Consider the following 24,923-nt stretch of genomic DNA (forward strand, 5'->3'; position numbering starts at 1 on the left):
CTGTCCACAGGGCTGGTCACGTGCTGTGCTCAGGAAAGAAAGTACATTCCATGCAGCAAATTGCTCTAACTGATTCATTTGTCCAGGCAGAGACGCCACCTACCTGCTTGCAGGTATTCAGGTAAATGACAGGTGGGCGGGACCTACTGACTGTTTCAATAGCTAAGGTCCCAGCAATGTTTTATCTGTCGAGGCTCCCTGTGATGTCACACATTTCCTGCTCTCCACCGACCAATGCCCTCCTCCTTCCTCTAGGCACCTGTACGCCGAGACTCAGGCCGGTCACAGCTCGGGCTGGGCTGCCCGGGGAGCTGCTGGATTCACCTGCGCGGCATGAGAGCTGCGGGGCTGCTGCTTTGAGAGGCCGGGCAGACACTTACAAAGGTGAGCTGAAACCCTCCATTTTCCTCTCTCAGCATTTAGACCCCTGGCCCCAAGGGATCTGAATGAGGAATTGGAATGAAAACTACAAGCCCCGGTGTTTGTCCCAGAGGGAGAAGCCCTTTTGAGAGAGAAGCGCAGAGGGATGCCTTTGCCATTTGGGTTGCACAGGCAGGTCCTCCCAGGCCAGATATTTAATCCCTTTTGCTTCTCTTAATCATTAATCCAGCCTCTGCTTGTCTGGGAAGTTGATCTGATTTTTTTTTTTTTAACCCTGGACTGGAATAGAGACTTTTGAAACTTAACTCAAAGGTACAGACCAATTCAGCCGGTCTAGTGGGGGTGGGGAGGCCAGCGCCAGCTGAATTCAGAATGGCTGTATTTGCTTTATTTTGCCGTACCTTCTGCATTCATCACACCAGAGGCAATTTCAACCGAAAGCTGCTCAACGTCCTTAATTGCTCCCCGCCTCGCTGAAATTTTTTCTCAAACAGGTAAATTCTGTTCCCCACTCAGACGCCCTCTACTCCAGTTTCCCTCCCTCTACAGTACTTCTCTTTTGAAAAGTCTACTGTTTTCTTTGTTCTTTGCTAAACACCCTTTTTAAAACCACTTTGCTCTCTGGTTGGAATTGTTTACATTCACCTCTGGACTGGCTGCCCGTTGACCCTTCACTTCGGTTAAAGTAAAGACTATTTCCTCTTTGCTTACAAGAATGTAACTTCAGGTCTGCCCTTTAATTTTCTGGCTCTCGTCCACTTTTTCTCTTTCTCTCTTTTAGTAGCAAATATACTGGGGAGATTGTTCTGCGGGGACCTGACATTTTTACAAGTAATTTTACCTCTAGGATCCATTTTGGTTTTCCTAGTCCTGAGCACGCAGCCGTTACTACTTCTGTTCTTGACAGTCCACTGGCCACACTCGACAGTGGTTAGAGCAGGAAAGCAACCATCTCCCAACACAGTTCCCTCCGGGCATGAGCTGGGAACTTGGGAGAGAAGTCCACCTGCTAGGGAGGCATTTCATTCATTGGCTGTTTTTCTGAGATTTCAGTTAGCAAATATGTTTGCAAAAGAATAACCAGTGAGGAATTATGCTCCTCTTCAATCACCCAGGAACTCAAAGTGCATGTCAGTTCTTCAAAAGTATAAATTGAAACAAGATGAGAAGTTTGTTTTGTTTTGTTGTTTTTTGTCTCAGTTGCTTCTCGACACTGAGAATCCATCCTGTGCTGGTTGCCAATTTCCCTCTTGCTCCTTGGAGGCGTGTATTGTTCTTTCCCACCTTTGTGTCTATTCTTTTCCCCTGAGCCAGTATGTTGGGTGGTGGCCTCTGCTTGTCCCTCGCTGGTGTTCTCACTTGCTCCAGAGTTTTGACAGTAGAGGGGAGAAGAAAAATCTCTTGGGTCCCGAATCTTCTGGATAAAACATGTCTTTAAAGTCACAAACCCCTCCCACAAGATTACCATGGTTCTCGGTTCTATGCACAGTAATTAATTTATGATTGAAGAAATCATTTCATCACTACATGTCAGTTTCTACAGCTACTAAAGGAACAGAACTATGACTACCAGTTCCCCAGGAAAAAAAAGGAAACAATGACAGAGACTAGGGCTAGTCAGGGTCAGGTTACTTAGAATGCAGTAGATCTTTTGGAGAATTGGCACATACGTATTGCCCAGAGGGGTGGGAAGAGCCACCGTGGTTCCCTGCCTGTAGTAACTCCATCCCTTGGTTCAAGTGGCAATAGGGCCTGACTGAAAAAATGTACCGTCTCTTCTGTTCATATCCTTGAGCAAGTTACTTAACTTCTCTGACCTCCAGTTTCTTCTTCAGTAAAACGGGGATAATAATCCCTATGATGATAATGTAGTCGTCAGAAGTAAATGAGTTTATTGCCACCAAACCAACATTGCAAGTAATGTTAAAGGGACTGCTGTAAGAAGAAGAAATAGAGAGAGGAACATAGGCATAAAGAATAAAAATGACAATAAATACCTATAAATAATGATCTCAAATGTAAATGGAATACATGCTCTAATCAAAAGACATAATGGAGCGCTGAGAGGCAAGGTCTGTGCTAGGTGGGGGCCAGATGAAGGCAGGCCCCTCCTCCTTGAAGGCGCCTTCCGGGGTTGTTCGAAGGGGATTGTCTGACCTTATGGAGATAAAAGATCTCTTGTGTTTACAATTATTAGGAACCCTGATCATTCTTGTTATGGTTATTAATTGTAAGTAATTAACATCAATGTTAACAGATCAGAAAAAGAAAAACAGGGTTATGGTTATTAATTGTAAGTAATTAATGTCGATGTTAACAGATCAGAGAAAGAAAGCAGGCAGGAGAATGCTTAAACTGTGTCATTAAACAGCCAGGCAGATTGGTCTCTGCCAGCCTCGCAGGCCACTGCTGTCCCCCCACCTTCCCCAGCTCAGGGCTCTCATCCCACGACGTGGTCCTATAAAATGTGATCCCCCACAGGTCTTGGGGGGATGTATCCTCCTGTGTTGGCTGTAATGGGACTTGCAGGCTGCCCTTTCTGCTTTCAGCTGTGCTATTTCCAGGGCAGATGGGGTGGGTGCTTACTCTCCTCCAGACTTGTAGGCAAACACCCGTTGCTGCAGTCTGGGTGAGCTGCCTGCCGAGTCACTGGGAGAGGAGGCAGCTGGTTTGGAGCCTGCACTGTCCTGTGAAAGGGGAATTTGTGAATTCTTTGGACAGGATTATCCCCCTCATGGAATATCCTCTGCCTTTCGATGACCTTGAGTCATTGCATAAAAACAGGTGTGTTCCCAGGTCCCTGGGACCTTCTGTAAGTCTCACCCTAACCTGAAAAGATAAGGCAAGCTTTCATCATTCAAGAGCAAGGGAACAGCCTAGTTGATTGATGACAGGGTTTTATAACCCTGAGCCTGCTACTAGCTTGCTTAGGAGACCCTGGAGAAGAACCTCCACCTCCCTGCCCATCAGTTTCCTTGTCTACCTTTTCCTAAAAGAGGGATGCTGAAATGGTGTACTTCACAAACCACCACTGTCCTCTCACAGAAGCTACATGGCTGCACACCTAGGGAGGAGAAGGGTAGTTCAGACTGACAGCTGAGGGGTGGGTAATGCCTCACTAGGGCATAATAATCTTATTTATTCCTTTCTAGGTGGAATAGTGCCACTGCTTTAGAATAGTGGTCTGGTTTCTGGCATCAGTCTGCCTGGGTTCAAAACCCAGCTCTATCACATACTAGCTATGTGACCTGGGATAGGTTATTGACCCCTCTTTACGCCAGCTATAAAACAGTTACTGTGAAGATGAAATGAGCTGAAATATGTGAAGTTTTGGAGGACCTGGCATACTGATAGCTATTACTAGTATAAATTTATTGAAAGGAAAGCGTAGTAGATAGAGTCAGACAAATCTGGATTCGAGGCTGGTTCTGCCATGTAAATTACTAAGCTAAATGAGTTTCTTAGTATCTCTTTGTCTCAGGCTCACCATCTGGAAAATGGAATAGTTACCAAACCCAGTGCTGTTGTGAGGAATAATTGAAACGATTTTATGTAAATGCCAAGTATATAGTAAGTGCTCAATACATCTTAACTATTATTATATATTACTATAGAAAACATTTGTTCTATTGGTCAGAGTTAGGCATCTTAGGTCATGCTTAGTCTGGATATAATAATGATAGAAACAGTAGTACATTGAGGGCCAAAGATTCTGAGCAAAACAGATTTCCTGAAAGGCCCCCAAAGGCCCAGAAGGAAAACCTGTTAATAAAGATTATCTTGTTTATGTTGGAGTTCCAGGGCAGGGGAGCTGCCAGTGCCATGCCTGGTCTGTGCAGACTGTGGGCAGGAGGACTCTGCGATATAAACAAACGGTGGATTCTTCTGAAGTAGTGATTCCTGGCTTCCTGGCCCCTTTTTAGATTTGAATTCCTCTCCTAGAGTAGAGAAAATCGGGTCTGCAAAGATCCTGACCACTTACAGGGCCATTCTCTAAGATTCGGCCAAGAGAGGACTATGAGGGAGGCTCCTCACTGCCATAGTATCACACACTTCTGGTGGTTACAACTATTCCTGATATTTATGTGCCCTCATCACAGTCTCACTCTCATGTGGGTGGCAAGTTTATTGTCCTCTGACAGTGTGTCCAAAGTATTGAGGGCTTCTGAAAACTATTTGGTAGGAAGGCTACATCACTCTTCTAGGCCAATGGGATTTAACTATTTACTATCCCCAAAGAGTAAGAGTTAACTTGGAAACCATGCGAATTTCTAAGAACAAACACTTCACTGAACTGAAATCAGAAACAGCAAATGTTGGCTGCCTCCTGTAAACCTCTTACATTCACCATTTCCTCGTATCTCGTTTTGAACCAGTGACTTATTGTTCAGTTACCCAGAGACACAGTTCAGATCAACAATAAGGAAGGATTTTCTAAGAATTAGAGTTGTCCCCAAATCCGTAGGTTGCCTTTGAGGAACTGTGTTCCCTGTCACTGAAGATGAGTGTTTTTGGTATATTTAACACCTGGTATCTGTTTGCTGAATGAGTGAATGAATGAATGGATTTGTGTTTCTTTAGCAGCACATACACTCATCTGTAAATAAAGATTCTATCACTGATCTCATAGGATCATTTTACAAATTAAATGAGAAAATACATGTAAAACACCTAGCACGGTATCTGGTTCCTAGTGAACTGCTTATTAAATAGTAATGATTATTATTTTATTTTACATTATATTCTAAAAAGAAGGGGGGAGAATAGACTCCAGCTTCAAGTAGAGGGTTGACAAGAAATTTGCCGTTTTTATTAGAGTCTCTTTATTCCAGTTCTCTTCACCCCTGCCCTTCATCCTCAGCTTTTCTAGAAAACCCACACCCCCTGCTCTAGGGAGTCACCTGTCTTGACACGGTAGACTGCCTAGTACTCTTCTACCAGTGGCAGGAATTCTGTCCCAATTAAGCAGGGCCATTTTTCGTATATCGCTCATTTGTGACTTGGAATGCATGGACTTAAATTCCATCATTATTTCCCAGTGACTCTTATTTGCTTCTTGTGTTTGATGCATTTGTCACAGGGACACCAAAGAGTCCACCAACAGCAGAGTGGAAGCTCTCCAGGAATTCTCTTTAATGGCCTCTTGGCACCGTGCATGGCAACAGCACATGCATGATGGTGCCGTCCAAAAATGCCATTGCTATCTGTGGAGATGATTTGCATAACTTGCTGATGATGCTGGGTCAGTCACATGGCCTTTTTTGAATAGAACGCTGCATGTTTAGGCTCCTGCACACTCCATAATGCATGAGTCACCCAGTGTTTTCATAGTCCTCATTAAGTACTATTGTTATGCTTGTAATATGTCTTCAACAACACACACCCCCTCAGCCATTCTACCTGTGGCCTCTTTTCCGCTTGGGGCCCTTGCAAATGTGGCTTAACAGTTATCCTTGAAGATACCTGTATTCTAACTTAGTAATTGATTAAAAAGAAATGACTACATTTTATACTAGGCCAAAACTGCTATCCCTAAGTATGTAGCAGCCTAAGTAGCTGCCACCCCCAACATCCTTCTGGATTCCTGAGCCGTGTGGAGAAGTGCTGGGGTGCCCCACTGGGAATGTTCACCCCACTTCCAGGGTATTCCCCTGGAAATACATAGCCCCTGTATTATTTTCCTAGGGATGCTACAACAAATTACCATGAGCTCGGTGGCTTAAAACAACACAAATTTATCCTCACACAGCCCTGGAGGCCAGAAATCAAGGTGTTGGCAGGGCCTTGCTTCCTCCGAAGGCTCCAGAAGAGAATCCTTCCTCGCCTCTTCCAGCTTCTGGTGCCTCCAGGTGCTCCCTCGCTGTGGCTGTATAACTCCAACCTGCATTCACATCACCTTCTCTCGCCTGTGTCTTTTCTTCTGTCTCTTAGAAAGACACTGGTCATTGGATTTAGGGTAAAACAGATAATCCAGGATGATCTCATCTCAAGATCCTTAATTACCTTTTCAAAGACTATTTTTCTAATGAGGTCACATTCACAGGTTTTGGGGTTTAGGACATGGATATAACTTTGGGGAGAGGGGCCGTCATTCTACATCCTACATACCTAGACTGACATGCATACGCACAGGCCCCTCCCACTACTTATAGAGAGATTCCTTGTTTACTTGGACCCTGAAATATTGGAGAAAATATAAGCAGCCCTTGCTGTAAAAAGGAAGGAACTTCTACCATTTGCAACAGCATGAATGGACCTGGAGAGCATTATGCTAAGTGAAATAAGTCAGTTGGAAAAAGATAAATATCACATGATCTCACTCATTTGTGGCATATAATGAACATAAACTGATGAACAAAAACAGAGACAAAGAAGCATCGATCAAACCTCAAAGGGAAGGCAGGGGAGGGTGGGGGGAAGGGGGAGAGATCAACCAAAGGACTTGTATGCATGCATATAAGCATAACCAGTGGACACAGACACCAGGGGGGTGAGGGCATGAGCAGGGAGCTGGAAGGGGCAATGTGGGGATAAGGACACATATGTAATACCTTAATCAATAAAGAAAATAAAAAATATAGGCAGCCTTTGCCACTACCATTATTTATTTCTATGTTCAAGGCACAGTAGTGCTTTATGTTCTAACGACCTACTGAGTATTGTAGTCAACAGTATGAGGTATCTACAAAAGCAAATCAGTAAAGGCCACCTTAGGTTGCTCTAATACACAGTCGTGGTTAAGAACGTGATTAGTGATTATTCCACAGAATCTTGAGCCCATTAATCCACAACTAGATAAGTGTTCACTTCCAGGTGCCCTGTTTTAAAAGGACCATTTACTACCACCTGGAATACCCAGGAAGACAGGCAACTGGAACAACCAGAGACAAAAAGAAAAAACGAGAGAAACCACCACCAATGGTGTCTTTAATTTGGGGGAGGGGAGGCTGTCGTGTTTTGAGAAAGCAAATGTGATCTTTGTTACACTGAAAGGCAGGACAAGGGCCAAAGGTCATAGCTGTTGGCAAACTGATGAGCTCCCCATCACTGGAGGTGTTTCAAGCAGAAGCTGCTAGGTCGTCCCTCAGGGATGCCGCAAGGAGGATTCCTGCACTTGGTGAGAATCTAAGGTCCTTACCCAATTGAAACTCTTGTGACTTCTAAATAAATCATTTTAAAATTTCAATTATAGACTATCATGTGGGAACAACAAACACCACTGTGTGTTCCTCTTCCTTGATTGAGAAATTTGCTCAGGTTCTTTCCCCAAACCTGGATTTCTTCCCACATGTCCAAATCCCATTTATCTTTCTTGATCTTTTCAGAGGACCATCTAGTCCATGAACTTTCCTTGACTGTTCTGGGCCATACTCTACTGCTTTCTCGTCCCTTTCCCTCCAACCTTGTCTTTGGCTGTTATTTTAGAAGACCATACTCATTCCATACTTACTTTGTATTCTCTTGCAATATTTTAACGTGTTTTTTTTCTATATGTATGCTCTATTTTCCTAATTAGACTTAAATTCATTGAAGATGAATTGAATTCATCACAGAATTTAAGACCAATGCCGGCATGTAATAGGTGATCAATGAATACCTGTAGAATTGAAACACAGACGAAAAATGTTGACAGTGCAAATCTCTTCCTTCATCTTGTTCTTCTCTCCATAAAAGATTATCTGTTTAAAAACAAACAAACACCATAAGCACTTCCTGAGATCGTTCTTTTAGCTTTGGGTGAAAGAATGCCCTGCTTCTCTGACGTCAGCCTTCCCAGGTTCCTATGACAACTGTGTGCTAGGTCAATGCAAAGTACTTCATTTCAGTTGTCGATAGAGGGCCAGCTCTATTTTACCATGTTGATAGACCAGGAAATGGGAGGACATCTTTTCTGGGACAGAGCTCTTACAAGCAAACCCAAGTATGAAAGGTGTGCCATCACGCCCCAGGGGAAAGTCAATAAAACCTGTAGGAAAGGCAAAGCTCCTCTCTAACCAGCTAGTGAAGACCTGCCCTGGCTCCTTCAACTTGCATCTAATTGACCAGCTACTTGGGACTCTTCTCACTTAACTACTTCCCTTGTTTTTCCCCACTTTCTGAATATCTATGCTTTCAGTTATTGACTTCAGATGTATTACCTTGTCTTCTTTTAGTTCAGTTCTCCTCTAATTTCCTGGCCACATTTTGACCTCTTTAAAGGCTGTTTATATGCTTTTTTCGTCCTTTCTAGTGTTGGCAATGCTATGCAGGCCAGTGTCATTCACAGATTGCATGAATGAATTGCCTACTCCCTCTTGGAGACCATAGATTTAGATCTTAATTAGGAGTAGAGCTAACCTTGACCTTTGTAACAGCCCATAAGCACCTGCCATCCCTCTGCTCCCCCTCCTTTTCCTCTGCAACGTATATGGCACCACCCCCATGTCACCCTACCCACCGAACCCCTGCTTCCTACTCAGGCTCTTGGTTCAAGAACATTGTTTATCCCATGTATGACTGTTTTTTTGGTTGTTTTTTTTTTTTAAATATTTTATTGATTTTTCACAGAGAGGAAGGGAGAGGGACAGAGAGTTAGAAACATCGATGAGAGAAACATCGATCAGCTGCCTCCTGCACACCTCCTACTGGGATGTGCCCGCAACCAAGGTACATGCCCTTGACTGGAATCGAACCTGGGACCTTTCAGTCCACAGGCCGACGCTCTATCCACTGAGCCAAACCTGTTAGGGCTGTATGACTGTTTTTATTCAGATCACTAAAGCCCCTAAGTCCTTCCTATTACAGATGTGTCTCTAAGCTAAGGAACAGTCCATTTGTCCAGCCTCTTATGTACATTAGCTCACAACTGATACTTATTTTAAAAATTGATTGTACCAAGTTGATATTGACACGTTTATCCATAATCTGAAATGTAATTTATTTTGTTTAATAGAAGGTAGAGTTTGCCCTAATTTTGGCAATTACTTTCCTCCCCATAATACAACCTAGGCGTTCCAGCCAGGGCCAGGGCAGTGGATAGACAGCCATGCCTGCTGGGTACTTACTTTAGAAAGAGAGGCAAGGCCACCGAGGCAGTGGAACTGGTCCACTCTGTTCCTCCTTGGTGTGCTTCTGGTTTTCAGGATGGTGCTTCTGCCTGAGGGGTGGCCCCGGTGACCAGCTTGAAACCAAACTGCAGCTATTCCACCCCACATGGCTTCATTCACGTTTCATGGCTTCATTCACGTTTTAAAGCATCATCATCGACAACAAAAAACATCAAGTTCAGTTTCTTGCAGCAAACAGTTCCCTCGGAGATCATCTGGTACAGGGGTTCTTAGACTCTCTGTGTTTGAGACACGCTGTAAAACATTAGTTTTGGTTGAAGGGAGTAAAAGATTTCGAACAGCATAAAATAAGCCAGCAAAAGTTGTGAAGCAAACACAAATACTGCAGGGTAGAGACCTACACCGCTGCTAAAATGTCACAGTCCACAGTGTCCTTCCAGAGAGAACTTTCCCATCACTTGACTGGACTTCTTTATATACTCACAAAACAGAGGTCTTCCAGGATCCAATCATTTGTGAACTTTGAGGGGACCTGGCTCTAGATTACACTTCTCATTTGAGGCAAGTTCTTTCTTTCTTCCTCTTGCCTCATGAATCCTTGAGCAAACTGCTTACCTGGCATCTCCAATAAATATAATAACCAACTGGAGCAACAATCAAACAAGACCTTGGTTAAAATTTAGTGGCACACCTGTGACAAGGTTGTATCTCTCCGGTTTTGCATGGTGTGGCTGGGAACCAGGTTAGGTTTGAGGGAAATATTGAGGCCCAGAGAGGTTGTTGGTAGCAGAGTCGCATTCAAACCACAGTCTTGACAACCCCACTCTCTCTACTTGGGTTCCAAAAATAATAGCAGCAGGGTCATGATCAAGGTGAGGCCAATGAGGAACTCACCTTCCTGCGCAAAACTGAACGGCACCAAAAATCTCAGTAATCACAATAAGTAATATTTTAATGATTATTTTAAAAAATCAAAATTAGTGCCCTAACTGGTTTGGCGTCAGCCTGCGGACTCAAGGGTCCCAGGTTCGATTCCGGCCAAGGGCATGTACCTTGGTTGCGGGCACATACCCAGTAGGGAGTGTGCAGGAGGCAGCTGATCGATGTTTCTCTCTCATCGATGTTTCTAACGCTCTATCCCTCTCCCTTCCTCTCTGTGAAAAATCAATAAAATATTTTTTTTTAAATCAAAATTAGTGCAAAAAATCCATGATGAACAAAAGATCAAAATGTATTGAAATAAAGACAGGATCAGTAAGCTAAAGTTATTTTAAAATTATTTAAGATTATCAGTCAGGAGAAATTGTCAAGTATGCCAATGTCCTCAATTCAAAATAAGATAAGAAAAGAGGTAGTTTTTGAAAATATAGTTGAGATGACTTCCTTTAAAGTCAGGAAAGTGAAACTATTTCTTAAAATTCTGCTTTTGGTGTAAATAAAATATTTAAACTTAAAATGATCTTGTGATTTTTTAAATATATTTACATTTCACCTTTCCCAAATTTTTTCCACTCCCTTAATGATACCATGAAAAAATACTCAAAAACCTATGTATCAGGAGAGACACTTTTCCTTTTGCCTCAGGCCACAACATGAATCAGCACAGCCCTAGTGGGAAAAATGTATCTGTTATTTAGAAATGTCTTCAGTGGATTTTTGTGCACATGTTTGTCGTAGGCCAAGTAGGAATGGTCCAAACCATGGCTTTTGGGTAGATGCCCCTCCCCTGGATGAGGGGAGAAGTCCAAGGTGAATAGTCCCCTTGAACACTTTCCTTCTCAGGCACTTGTGCATCTTCTTGGGGGCGGGGGAGGGGGGGCAGGCTAGGGAGGAAAGGGGAAAGGAGGGAAAAGGAGCATCTGGAGCTGCAGGGCTTCCAGTTCATTCCACGGCCCCTTCATCAGCTGCCCTTGGCCTGCCACTAGTTTAACGTTTTCATGTATTTGTGAATTTCAGTGAACATTAATCAGTGTTTGTGCTCTGGGTAGGAGGAAGTATCTCTGACTTGCCATTTGTTTAAATGGTTTCCATTTCTCTTGTGTTATTTATTGTGCTGGTAAATTTGAGGACAACACGATTTATCAAAATAAAGGAATGCTTACAAACAAATGGAAAGCCCCAGATTCCCCAAATACCATTTGTTCTGGGGATCAGGTTGGTCACTAGGGATTCTAACATGGAACTGTTCGGCCAATGAGGATTTTCTTCTGTTTACATAAATCTACCCGAGGCCGCTAAATATCTTTGCATTTTCTGAATGGTGTTCATAGCCCTTGGTTTTGCTTGTAAGAGCCCTAATTTTCTACTTCCTTAACCTTGATTTTCCTATCCTCTCTGCAGCCAAGAATTGTTAATAGCTTTCCCTCAGGGCAGGGTCTCCTGCTCAGTCTGCCACCTCCCCCAAGAAAACAGATACAGTCTTAGGCTCTGGAGTGGTTAGTCCCACTTTACTCTGTCCTGGAGTTTTGGGGTTCATTCTCCCCACACATTGTAGGAGGGACACTGATAGATCAGGGAGGTTGCAGAGGAGAGTGGACGGGCTTCTAGAGGCCTGAAACCTGAAGGAATGCCAGGTGAACCTAAGGCTGCTGAACCTGGGGGAGAATGTGGGGTCTGTCCTCAGATAATTAGGGGGCTTAATGAGCGATGCACATTCTGAATGGCTCCTAGGATAATGCTGGCAGCTATGGAGAGGTGGGTGAGTTCTAGGGAGACAAATTTTTTGCTCAATGTATGGACTCGCCCTCTCTAATAGTTAATGCTTTCCAAAGGCAGAATGTTCTGTTTTATAAAGTAATAAAGGCCTGTTGCATTTAAGGACCATCTCTCAAGGCTGCCGTTCAACCTGTAGGTCAATGGCTGCAAGGTTTCATCGAGGTTAAAGTAGCAATGCAGAACATGCTGCCCTTTGACTATAAGGATGGATTCTTTTTTTCCCCTTTTTTAAGTATTTCAATCACAGTTTACTTTTAATATTATTTTGTATTGCTTTCAGGTACAGAGCATAGTGGTTAGACAATCACATACTTTACAAACTGACCCTCCAGATAGTGTCAGTACCCTCCTGGCACCACACACAGTTACCATAATATTGTTGACTACATTCCCGATGCTGCACTTTCCATCCCCAGGACTCTATGATAACGATCAGCCTTACTTGTCAGTCCCTTCATCTCTTTCGGCCAGTCCCCCCACCCCCTCCCCTCAGACCATCAGTCTGTTTTCTGTGTTTATGAGTCTGTTTCTTATTGGTTTATTCATTTATTTTGTTCTTTAGATTCCATATGTAAGTAAAATAATATGGTATTTGTCTTTCTCTGTCTGACTTATTTCACTTAGCATCATACATACTAGGTCCATCCATACTGTCACAAAGGGTAAGACTTCATTCTTTTTTATTTCCAAAGTAATATTCCTTTGTATATACATACCAAAGCTTTTTTATCCACTTGTCTATTGATGGGTACTTGGGTTGTTTAGGATGGATTCTTTTTCATAAAATGATATCCCATCAGTATTGTTGGGAAACCATGACTCATGCTGCTATTGAAAGGATGCTGTAGAGTTAAGTCTTATCCTGTTAGTGGGAGGAAATGTGGAATTGTCAGTGCAGCATGCCAAATGGTAAGTTTCTCCATAGCCTTCCTAGTGGGTATATGGTTTACTCTGGTGGCTTCATCAGATAGCCAGTGTCTGTAATGCTAGGGTGCATTTAAAGGAGAGTTAGGGGAACCATAGCACACAGGGACTCCATTGTTCTGGGAACTCATCTGATGAAAAAGTGTTTCTACCTCCAAACAGGCTGTACTCCAAAGGCTATTTTATTTTTCCAACTGATGTTTAAAAATATATTTTTATTTATTTCAAAGAGGAAGAGAGAGGGAGAGAAAGATAGAAACATCAATGATGACAGAGAATCACTGATCAGCTGCCTCCTGCATGCCCCCTACTGGGGATAGAGCCTGCAACCCAGGCATGTGCCCTGATCAGGAATCGAACCCTGACCTCCTGGTTTAACCACTGAGCCACACATCTCTAAAAACCTCAGGCTTCTAGTCTACCCCAAATCAGAGGTGGAGGAGAAAAAAATGGTTCCTAAGCCACAGTAGGGTTGTACCTCTCCAAACCCCATATGCACACCCAAGGAGGGAATCCACTTCTGTGCTCTTTCTCCAACTGTTAAAAAAAAAAAAAAAAAAAGGGCCATATCACAGCTTTCTCTCCTTCTGCCAGGGCCAGAAGTGCTGACGGTTGACACATAAAGGAGCCCAAAGCTGACAGGTCCACTCATTCATTTTGGGGGAAGAAAATAGTTTACTGTTTAAGCCTTAATGATTTTTGATCATTTCTTCTCAGTCCAGCAGTGAGGCACATCTATGTCTAAAAGCATGATCAATCATACATGTTTATAACACGTAAACCGGAAATAAGAAATGTCAGGTAAATGTTCTTAATCATATTTTTAAAAGTCTCACTAGTTCTTTGTTTAGAGCCAAAACTGCTTGTTCAGTCAGTTCTCTCATAATCTGTGTTTATTCTTATAGGCTTTATTTAGTCTAAAGCAAAGTTAGAAAATATATACAGCAGTGTTTACATTAATATTATATGAAGAATCTGGTTTATGCACATGTTTAAGTGACAGGGAATTCAAATTGCTCTCAGAGGGAGAGGGAGAGGGAGAGAAAGAGGGAAACGGGGAAGAAGGAGGGAGGGAGGGAGGGAAGGAGAGGAAGGAAGGAAGGAAGGAAGGAAGGAAGGAAGGAAGGAAGGAAGGAAGGAAGGAAGGTAGGAAGGTAGGTTGGAGTTGGATCTAAAACCTTCCATTTTTTTCTTGCCCCACACCATTAATTCTATCTCTGGCATTCTAGCCCTCAATAAAGTCAAGTAAACTTTTGATTCAGAGAGCTTGGATAAACCTACTTGCCATGGGACATAATGAGATGTTAAAACTTCTCATTTCCCATGGCTCTTGTATTTGGTTAGTTATGTTATTGGGATTCTGACTAGTCATAATCAGGAAAGATGCTGGGAGACAAGCAGCAGAATTGATGCAGAAACTGAAGTCAGCCGTCCCTTCTGGGTTTTGTTTCTCTTTCTGTGTGGCTAGCAAGTTACTCACACTTTACACTTCAGTTTCCTTATCTATTAAATGAAAAGCAAACAGAAGACCCTGGGGATTTGTGAGGATTGCATAGCATGATGTAAGGCCCCTAGCACCGTGCCTGGCACATGGTCAATGCTCAAACAACTGCTAGAAAGCAAAGAAAAAAAGGATTTTCCCAAAGAGCTAATCACTTAAAACAAAATAAAACACCTCCAATTTGTCGGCACAGAATCACAGAACTCTACTTCTGGAAGGGACTTTTAGTACCTAGTCTGGTGGCTGTATGTTTGTTTGTTTGTTTGTTTTGAAGCCAGTGTTCTTCAACCAGAATATTGTAAGGAAGCTGATGAGTCAAAGCAACAAAGTGGAGCTGAGACTGGGCGGGGTGAGGCGGCCACAGCTCCATCTCTGTCCTTCCTTCACTGGAAGATGCTGATGCATCTGACACCTCCCAGAGCATAGTGTGAACCCAAAAACCCGGCCTGCTCCACCATCTCACCAAAGAGGGGATGGCCTGGAATATGAGGTTGTCTTTTCAGTGGTACAACCAGAGCGACATTCCTCTCGTTTTCTGGTACAGCCCATGAAAGAGAATAGATGGGCCAAAACATGTGAGAGAGTATTTGACCAAATTCTTACAGAGAAACGTTTAAAAGATCTAGAGCAAGCATGTCAGACTCTAGAGCTTTAGTCAAAATGTGTGAACCTTATTTTTTCTGTGGTAGAGGATAATCTTTTGGGTGGCCCGTTTCCATTTTTATGTTTATCTTTCAACTGTTTCTCATGCCATTTAAGTTTTTCCCTGTGTGGTTCTAGAACCTCCTAGCAGCCTTGATGACAAATTGCAGTTGGGTAGATTTCCGTAAAATTTGAGTAGAAACAACTTCATTTTCTCCTGTACCTTCTACCTTAGCCTTCTGTAGTCCCTTCTGATGCTAAAGAAAATGCTATGGTTCCTAAATGTTTTCACATTCTGGGGTATTTTACTTCAACCTCCTGACTAGAGTGTTCTTCCTGGCATATTAGCACAGCACAGAAACATAAACATGAAGCTGACCCAATGGAAGTTTGAAGTCAGTGTATTTTCTTTTTGAGATAAGGCGATGTTTGTACAAACAGCCTTGGACTTTATTTGGATAAGAAAAAAGATATAACACAATTTATGACTGCATGCTATTTCCAAATGTGGCTAATTTCCTGTTGGGTTATTCGTGTGTCTTGCTGTTCTTGTGAAACGCTTTAAGTCTTTTCATTTACTTTCAGAAAAGAACAAAGTTGAGTTGGGGGACAGTGTGGGTTTGGGATTCCTAATCATCTTGAGAGCTGACCCAGATTCTCTGGCGCATACCTCTGTTTGCACTGCTTACCTGGGCTGCTAACAAGTTGTGCTCATGTCCACTCCCCTGGACTGGAGACTCCATGAGAGCAGGGGCATAGCCTTTAAAGATCTCTGTAAGGTCTCTATACCCAACTCACTCCCTAGATCAGAGCTGGTGCCAGAAATATTATTTATTGCCCTGGCTGGGTAGTTCCCTTGGTTAGAGCATCGTCCTGATATGCCACGGTTGTAGGTTCCATCCCCTGTCAGGGCACATACAAGAATCAACCCATGAATGCATAAATAAGTGGAACAACAAATCAATGCTTCTCTCTCTCTCTCTCTCTCTCTCTCTCTCTCTCTCTCTCTCTCCCCCCCCTTCCTCTCTCAATCTCTAAAATCAATAAATAAAAATAAATATTTGTTGACTGATTTTCCTAGAGACTTCATAGATTTTAATAGGTACATTGATAACTCCATTATTTTGGATTCCTAGACCAAAGAAAAATACATAACATGATAGTATTCTATTGGTTTGAAATGTGTGTGTGTGTGTATACACACACACACACACACACACACACACACACACATATATATATATAAAATTGAATAAAAGAGTACTATTAGAACAAAGCCCAAAGATCCCTTATAGGAGTGATAGATTTCAGTTTCTAGGCCAATTGAGCTAGACTGTAGACAAAATGAATTCGATAGCAATACATACAAGAATACTAACAAATATTTATTGAGCACTTTCTACATACCATGCAGTAATGCCTCTTCTAGGCATTTCTCAGATAGTACCCAAATGATTTTTACCACACCACCATGAGAAGTTTATAGGTAAACATTATTCCCTCTGGAAAGATGGTTAAACTGAGGCATAATGAGGCAAAGTGGTTTCCCCACGGTCCTGTCACTCAACGCTGGCCTTCTGCATCAGAGACCGGGTCCCTGTCTACAGGCAGCATTGTCTCATGTCTGTAACACAGAGTCTTCCTCTTCCATTTTCTGTGAAAACAAAGATGTCCTCTTGTTCTCATTTAGGTTTGTGGGTGGCTCCTAGAAGATCTTGATTGGCTCCCGAGGAAATAGCGTTTTGCTGGATTGGTTTCCTGTCATCCTGTCCCCCCAGTCAACCATGAGCCAATCAGACCCTGCTGATGACCCGGATCCCAGCCCTGAGCCCCTGTGTGTGGTGTGTGGCCAAGCCCACTCCCCCGAGGAAAACCACTTCTACACCTACACGGAAGATGTGGACGACGACCTCATATGCCACATCTGCCTGCAAGCCTTGCTGGACCCTCTGGACACTCCCTGTGGACACACCTACTGCACTGTCTGCCTCACCAACTTCCTGGTGAGTAAGGACTTCTGCCCCCTGGACCGCCAGCCCCTGGTCCTCCAGCACTGCAAGAAGTCCAGCATCCTGGTCCACAAGCTCCTCAACAAGCTCACGGTGACCTGCCCGTTCGCCGAGCACTGCGCCGAGGTACTGCAGCGCTGTGATCTGGAGCATCACTTCCAAACCAGGTAGGGCCTCTTCCTTGGCAGATCCTGAGCAGCCCTGCCCTCCAGGGGCAGCTGGGACTCACCTGTTCCTGAGGGCGGGGCTGTCTCCCAGGCCCTGGTCGCTCTGTGCGAAGCTTTGTTTGTCTTCTTTTTTGCAACCAATGAGAGGACTCATTCAAAATAAGTAGCATGTTAGGTGTTATGGTCAGGGTTCAGTGTAAGGAAATGGCACATGGTCGAGTTGTGTTATGTATGTGTTTACAGGGCTTTTTCTTTTCTTTCTTTTTTTTTTGGTGGTAAAATAGACATAAGATGTAAGTTATCATTTTAATGATTTTTAAGTGTACAGTTCAGTGCGTTCACATTGTTGTGCAGCATCCCTCACCGTCACCCATCCTCAGAACACTTTTCATCTTCCAGAGCTGAAACCTTGTTTCCGTTCAACAAACACCCCCTCTCCCTCCCCTCCAGAATTGGTATCGTGATTCGACTTTCTGTCTCTATGAACTTGACTATTCTAGGAAACTAGAAAAGAGGGATCATTCGGGGTGTGCCTTCTTGTGGCTGGCTACTTTCATATGCGTGCATTTTGAAATGCGAAAGATGCCAGAAAGGTCTGGGAGCAGCTTTCTCTGAGCTTCACGGTCCCCAATAAGATTTCCAGGTGGGCATTGCTTGTCTTTTCATGTAAGAAAAAAAAAGAGTCTCCTAACGTGGCCCACAATTATTTAGAACTTCCTCTGTACGGGAATTGGCAAAGCTCAGCTGTTCTTTGAAGAGATATAAGATATTTTCAACTAAGGATGAAAATGAGAAATTTAGAGAACTTTTGTCCTTTAAGCCAATTGTCCGATGAACTTTTCAGCCAAGGTGCACACACTGGCAGCAGGCCGATGGTGTGGCCAGCCCTGCTGGTGGGCTCTGTCCCCTGCGCCACCTGCCCACCTCTGATTTTGTCCACCTGCATTCTCATGTTCTGGGCATTCCTCAGGGCGTCCCTGGGTCTTGTTCCACATGAGGTCCTCTCTTAGGACAGTTAAGGTGTTTAGCAAAGTGTAAACAGTAAGCCACAACTTTTTTGTAAGAGGAAATTTGGAAGCCGGTGTTTATCTTGGTTTCTGTCATGACCAGAGGCAGGTGCAGATACTTTTTCTAAAGGTCACATTCCTTAGGACATGAATCTGTCTTTGTCTTTGGGGACATGCCGATTCTCTAACATGAAGTTTGCCTCCAAAGCAATGGCCTGGGTGTAATGCTTCCCACATGGTTCCATACCAGGAACCAGTTATGTCAGTGAACTCGTTTTTCTCCCCACGACGGAGAACCAAATGCATCAAACTCCGGTGCCTGGGTTGCCTCTGACCCTCTGTTATTGTTGGTATTTAAGCTAGGATGCTCCTCTTCTCTGATTGACTGGAAGGAGGTGTGGCTGGAGGAGAAGGAGATAGGGAATCTAACTGTGACCTTTGCTAAAAGTTTTACCCAGGTAGGGGAGGTATTGTCTGGAGGGAAGTAGGCCTGGGGTCAGAGGTGAGGTAGGAGCTGCAGATGCTGGTACAGAACCGGGGCCAAGACTGGAGCTGAGAAGGCCCTGGTATTCCTATGCTCCTGGGTTGTTGCAATTTATACATTTGTGTTTGGGTTTCCATTTATTGCTGTAACAATTGATCACAAACCTAATGGCTTTAAAGCACAAAAATGTGTTATCTTACAGTTCTGAGGGTTCTAGGTCCAACCTGGGTCTCAAGGTGTTGAGAGGGATGGTTTGTTTTGGCTGTACGGGGAGAATTGCTTGACCTGCCTTTTCCAGGTTCTGGAAGCCATCTTCCTTCCTTGGCTTGTGGCCCCTTTCTCTATATTCAGGGCCAGCAGCATAGAATCTCAATCTCTCTCTCTCTCTCTCTCTCTCTCTCTCTCTCTCTCTCTCTCATCGCATCTCCTTCTGTGACTCTGGCCCTCCTGCCTCCCTCTCATGAGGGCACTCATTACATCCACCTGGATAATCCAGGATCCTCTCCTCATCTCAAGAGCCTTACCTTGGCCACCCCTGCAAATCCCTTTGGCCCTGTAAGGTAACAGATTCACTAAGAAGCAAGTGTTCCTTACGTTTCTATATGAGGCCTCCAGGTTCTAAGGATTAGGAGGTGGACATCTTGAGTTGCTCATTATTCTGCCCACCGCAGGAGTTTTTCAGGAAAAGGGGGAAAAAGAGAGAGAAGGAAATACATGGAGGTGCTCTCTGGAGAGAAAGAGAAAACCCAGCAGGTCCCCCGCACCCCCTCACCTAGAGCTGATTTGGGGCCCAGAATGTCCTTTTAAAAAAATCGAGATAAGATGGCACATGGACCTAAGGGCAAGGCCAGAGCAGAAGTGGGGCAGGGGAAGGGCTGGGAAGAGAATGTTGAGGACTGGTGGGGTTTCCAGGAGGGAGATGCCACAAGCCCACCTAGCTGTCCCAAGTGGGAATTTCATTCACCGCCCATGCAGGTTGTGTGGCCCACACACCTCAAGGAACCCTGGGATAAAGGCTTGATGACACCTCAGCTGAGAATGGCATGCACATTGGAAAACAACAGTGAGGGGGAAAAATGCAAAACTAATTAAAATCACCTCTATGAGCTGTGGCCTTGGAGCCCTTCACAGGTGCCCGTCAGCAGCTCTCTGGAAGGAAAACTCCCACGGGAGGAGGCGCGGTGCCTCAGCACGCGCTCTGGATCCTCTCCACACTTCAACTTCCTAAGTAGGTTGAAACCAACATTTCCAAAAATATGGTGCATGTTAGTCATCAAATGCTTAATATACACTTCCTCTCCTCCCAGCCCCTGGGCATTTTGTTGGCAAGGATGAAGAATTTGGAGCTAATCCAGAACCTGAGTCCAGAGCCCTCTTGGGCCTTAGGCCTGGGCCTGAGCCAGTAGACCGCCTCTTCCTCCCCTGAGAAGGGACATTAAGATTAAATAGTTATCCTTGGACTGGGGAAACTGAGAGGCAAGTGTTTCCTTACGTTTCTGTGTGAGGCCTCCAGGTTGGTGGCTGTCTGCAGGGGGGTGTTGTCATAGGTTTGTACTAGAAGATTGCTTTGTTTATCAATTTTGCATCTTGGTTTCAGGATTTAGATGTAATGAGTTTAAAAAATGTTCTTTGGCCTCTGGCACTATATGAATGTAAACTTTGCAGGCAGAATCTACCTACTATGGAGAGCTCAGCATTAATTCTGGTTGAAAACCACTTTGCGACTCAGAGGAGCCCACACACTCCCTCCCAGTGTGTCCAGGAGAGCTCAGTCCTGAGCATCATGGGAAACTCCATACTTAGGTGTATCTACCTGTAAAACGAGAATTGGCTCTTTAATTACAAGATCTGGCAGAAATAACCACATCAGCAATGTTTTCATTCTCTAGAAAGGACCATCAGGTAGAGAGAAATGTTTTCCCCGTCAGCCAAGGTCTCGGTTTATGGGCTGTCCATAGGATCGTGCTAATAATAGCAGTCCACTTGAGTCAGGGATGCAGGCAGATGGCATCTCATCTGTAAACAAATGCTGCCTGTCCTCCCCAGAATTTGTGTCATTTCTAAACATTGTTATCTAAGCACTCCAGATCCTTAGTTGAATATAAACCCTTAAGGAAAACATTTAGGACGGACTGTGGGTGTGCATGACTGGCTGGACCAGCAACTCCTTGGACCACTGTTTCTGACTTCAGACTAGAGAGCTCTTCTATGGGAGTGAATCTGGGCGTGTGAACTAATGTTTGAAATCCTCTGGCTAATTCTGTTGGCTTCTGCCCTCTTCGATGCTTGCAGACGCCCTCACATGGGTCTTCTGCAAAGAATTCCCACGAGGCTGATGGGCTTGTCAAGTCAAATGGCAGCCTTCCTAACCAAGGGGCATTGCCAGCAGACATAGCCAGGGCGCCACAGAGGGCCAGTTCAATGCATCCCTCTTGGCCCAGACCATCAGGGGGTGCATGGAGGAGGCAAAGCTTTCACTTCCTTGATTCTGAGTGGGAGTGATCTTAGGCTCAAGACTACATCTTTATTCTGTAATATCATCATCTGCGTCTGTAATATTTATCAAGATCCACAATAGGCCAGGCCCTGAAAGAAGAAAGAAAAGTCTATATGAGCCATGATATCTGCCTCTGAGGAAATGACATTTTAAAGGTAAAAGAGAGAAGTTGAAAGCACACCCACACTGAATTGTTTCATAGGACAAGTCACTGTGCCCTTAATTTCTCTCTTATGGAAGACTAGAGGCCTGGTGCACAAATTCGTGTGTCCGTGGGGTCCCTCAGGGTGGCCTGCGGATATTGGGCCCCAGCGCATGTCCCCAGGCTCGCAGCCCCAGCATGCGCCTCCAGCCTCGCAGCCCCACAGCCCCACAGCCCTACCTGGCACCACGCCATGGCCTGGTGCTGCCCCTTCACCTGCTCCACCATCCCATCTGCAGGACGATCGGTTGGGGCCTCCTGCCCAGCTCCCTCAGTGCCTGGGAGCCGGGTGGCGGCCCCACCCACTGCTGCCACTGCCACAGGTCCCCATCTGTACGGCGATCACCCCCTGCCCCCCTCACACCCGCCTTGGCCTGGCACCACTGTCCCGCTCTCATTGGGGCCCATCAGGGCCAGCAGCGCCTCCACTGCCGCCCACTGCCAGTGTCGCCAACACCCACCGTGTTCTGTGCCACCCCCTGGTGGTCAGCGCACATCATAGCAAGCGGTCAAACTCCCGGTCTCCCGGTCGAACTCGAAGTCAAATGACTGCCCAAGGGGACAATTTGCATATTAGGCTTTTATTATATGGGATAATAGAAATGGGAGATAATAACGCTGCCTCTTCTTAAGTACTTACTAGCATGAATAAAGAGATCTTTGTTCACTGTTTTGAAATCAGCCCTGAATGAAAATCCGATACAATTGGCACAGCTAACTGAAGGCTCTCTGGTGTTATTTTGTTGATTGACTTTGCAACCAGTGTCCTGGAAGTTTCTTCTCCAAAGGCCTACCCTGGAACCTCTCTTGACCTTTACTTCTATCAGAGGCCCTTTTCTGGAGTGCGTTCAGTCCCACACAAGCTCAGCTAGCTGTGTACAGTGCAGGGAAGATTTTACTGCTGGACTGAAGGTCTGGGGGAGTGTTACCCTAGGGGAGGTAGGTAAGTTACAAGTCTGGTTGGTCGTTACTGCCTGGCTCAACATCTCCCTATAACCCTGACATTTATCCTTCATGTAACTTTCCTGCCCTGAACCCAACGTTTTCCTGGCCTTACCTAGCCGAGAGCCACTAATTTGACTTTCCTGGGCATGGAAGGAATGAGGCAATGTTTCTGCATTACCTTTGATAGAAGCATTGAATCTCCATCAGACTGTGCTCCAAGCAATTATTTAAAGAAATAACATTCTCCTGGGTACTCATCCCCAGAAATCTTTCTTACCTTTTTTTCTTTTTTCCTGGTCATTTATTATCCATCTATATAGTGCTTAATGCCTACCATGGCTCTTATAAGTTTGAAGTCCTGTTTTGTTAACTTGTCTCTGATCAAGAAAGCTAGTCCAAAAAATTGACTCTTTGAGCCAAATTCTTTTTGGTTCTACAAATATTTATTATCTACTGCATTCCAGGTACTATGGTGAGGATATGATGAAGAACATGATCAGTAGAACTCCTTCTTCAAGGAGTTCCCTGTTTAATGAAGATAAAAGAGACCAAAAAATAGGAGGTGGTAGGTGATACCTGAGATGACATTTAAAGGATAAATAGGATGTAGACAGTCAAGGATTAGGGTTAGAACTATTTACTGACAAGTAAACCACAGAGAAATTTGTGACCATTTAAAGGTAGAATTTTTATTCCCAAGGGATTGTATTAGTTAGGATTACATCTAATGGCAAGTTAGGATTACATCTGATGGCAGGTAATGAAAATTCAAGTTATATTGGTTTAACTATTAAAAGTTTTCTTTTTCTGACTTAACACAAATTCTGGGGGTAGGAAGTCTATGATGTTGGCATGGTGCCATCAGAAATCTAGTATCCTGCTGCTTTTCAGATTAGCTTTCATTCTTGAGTTTGTCACCTCATGCTCTCAATATGGCTGCTCAGACTCCAGCATCACATCCAAGTTCCAAGTAGGAAGAACAAGGTAGGAAGAATAAAACATGAAGGGCAAAATACAATGTGCAGATTGAGACTCCATTCCTTAAAGAGCATTCTTGGATGCTTCACCTAATAATTAATTTCTGCTTTTACCTCATTGGCCAATATTGTATTACATCTGTGAGAGAGGTTAAGTGCATTATCACCATGAACAAAACTTGGGATCTGTTAAAAGGAAGAAGAGGAGATTAGATATTGGATAGGCAAATGGCAGTTTTTGAAACAGTGATGTAAGAACAACAAAAACCAATACCTTCACTTTTATATTGCATTCATATCCATTAGTGAATTTTATCCTCTTGAAATGCAAAGAGTGAAAGATCAAGCATTCTTATTTTTTTCACAGAGACTTTGAGAGGCAACCTGACATGTCCAAGTTGATCAAAAATGCAATCCAGTATACTCTGAAACCCACACACTTTCTTATATACAATGCTGCTTATGGGTTCTGAGCTATACAGTAGAGCATGTCTCAGGACACAGTCAGGAAAACACTGTAACATGTCATGTTCCTCATGAACAGGAGGAAAGAAAGGACAGATGAGAATAACAAAGTCTTTTGGAAATAGGTGCTGAGCTGCCAGCTAGGCTCATTCACTATCATTAGTAATTATTATTAACAATATTTATAACAATAGCTAACACTCATTGAGCCCTTTGTTCTTCATAGGCACTATTCATTCTACCTTCATAAAAATACTATGAGGAAGCCCTATTATTATTGTTTTTCTTTCACTGAGGAGGAAATGGAGGTTCAGAGAGGTTAAACAACATGCTCAGTGTCACACAGCTAGTATGTGGTGGAGTTCAGGTCCAAACTCAAGCCTGTTTGGCTCCAGCATCTAAATACCAAACCATGCTTCCTTTTTGCTGCTTTTCACCAGCTCTGACTCACTCTTGCATACCAGATTTAAAGGAAATGGAATTCAAATTAGGGCCTCAACAACATTCATTCATGTCATGCTTTATCAAGGCTGCTTACCTTGGATTTAAACTGTAGAAATTAAATCTGCACATTCTAAGAGTCTACTGTATTTAATCTATTTTAGGCCCGCCTCAGGAAAATGCAAATCGCTGATGCCAAATTCCTACTTCCTACATGATTTATTGCAGTTGGTCTCATCCTGTAGATTTTTCTCTGGTCTTCCCAGCAAGTGTAGTTTGCTGTAATTGCTTGGTTGTTATTAATGAAATTATCTCTTTAAGCCATTTCTATTAAGATTCAGGCCTGGAGTTGGCAAAATGGATTTTGATCTTCTTGAATATGGAGAAGGAGAGGACTCCTGGGGCTTCTGTGGCATTCCGGAGCTTAGGCCGGCTTAGATGTCCTACTGCCGAGTTGATAGAATAGTCTGGAAACACAGATCTGAAAGCTAGAAGAGATGATGTGGCCCAAGCTGGACC

At 43.9% G+C, this 24,923-nt stretch overlaps 1 protein-coding gene across 3 annotated transcripts in view; it reads left to right on the plus strand.

Annotated features, from left to right (window-relative positions):
• The first annotated feature begins 231 nt into the window (after positions 1–231).
• Positions 232–24,923, plus strand: part of LNX1 (ligand of numb-protein X 1) — a 114,214-nt gene continuing 89,522 nt past the window's right edge. For 2 of the 3 annotated variants that reach the window (XM_006093974.3, XM_023758266.1), the window contains exons 1-2: positions 232–384; positions 16,901–17,386. In XM_006093974.3, coding sequence (XP_006094036.1) covers positions 16,995–17,386 — 392 coding nt within the window. In that variant the 5' untranslated portion in view covers positions 232–384; positions 16,901–16,994. Of the gene's footprint in view, positions 385–610; positions 876–16,900; positions 17,387–24,923 lie in introns of all 3 variants that reach the window. The other variant, XM_023758265.1, reaches the window with a different exon arrangement.

This window comes from Myotis lucifugus, unplaced genomic scaffold (assembly GCF_000147115.1).
Source record: "Myotis lucifugus unplaced genomic scaffold, Myoluc2.0 scaffold_127, whole genome shotgun sequence".
NCBI classification, from domain to species: domain Eukaryota; kingdom Metazoa; phylum Chordata; class Mammalia; order Chiroptera; family Vespertilionidae; genus Myotis; species Myotis lucifugus.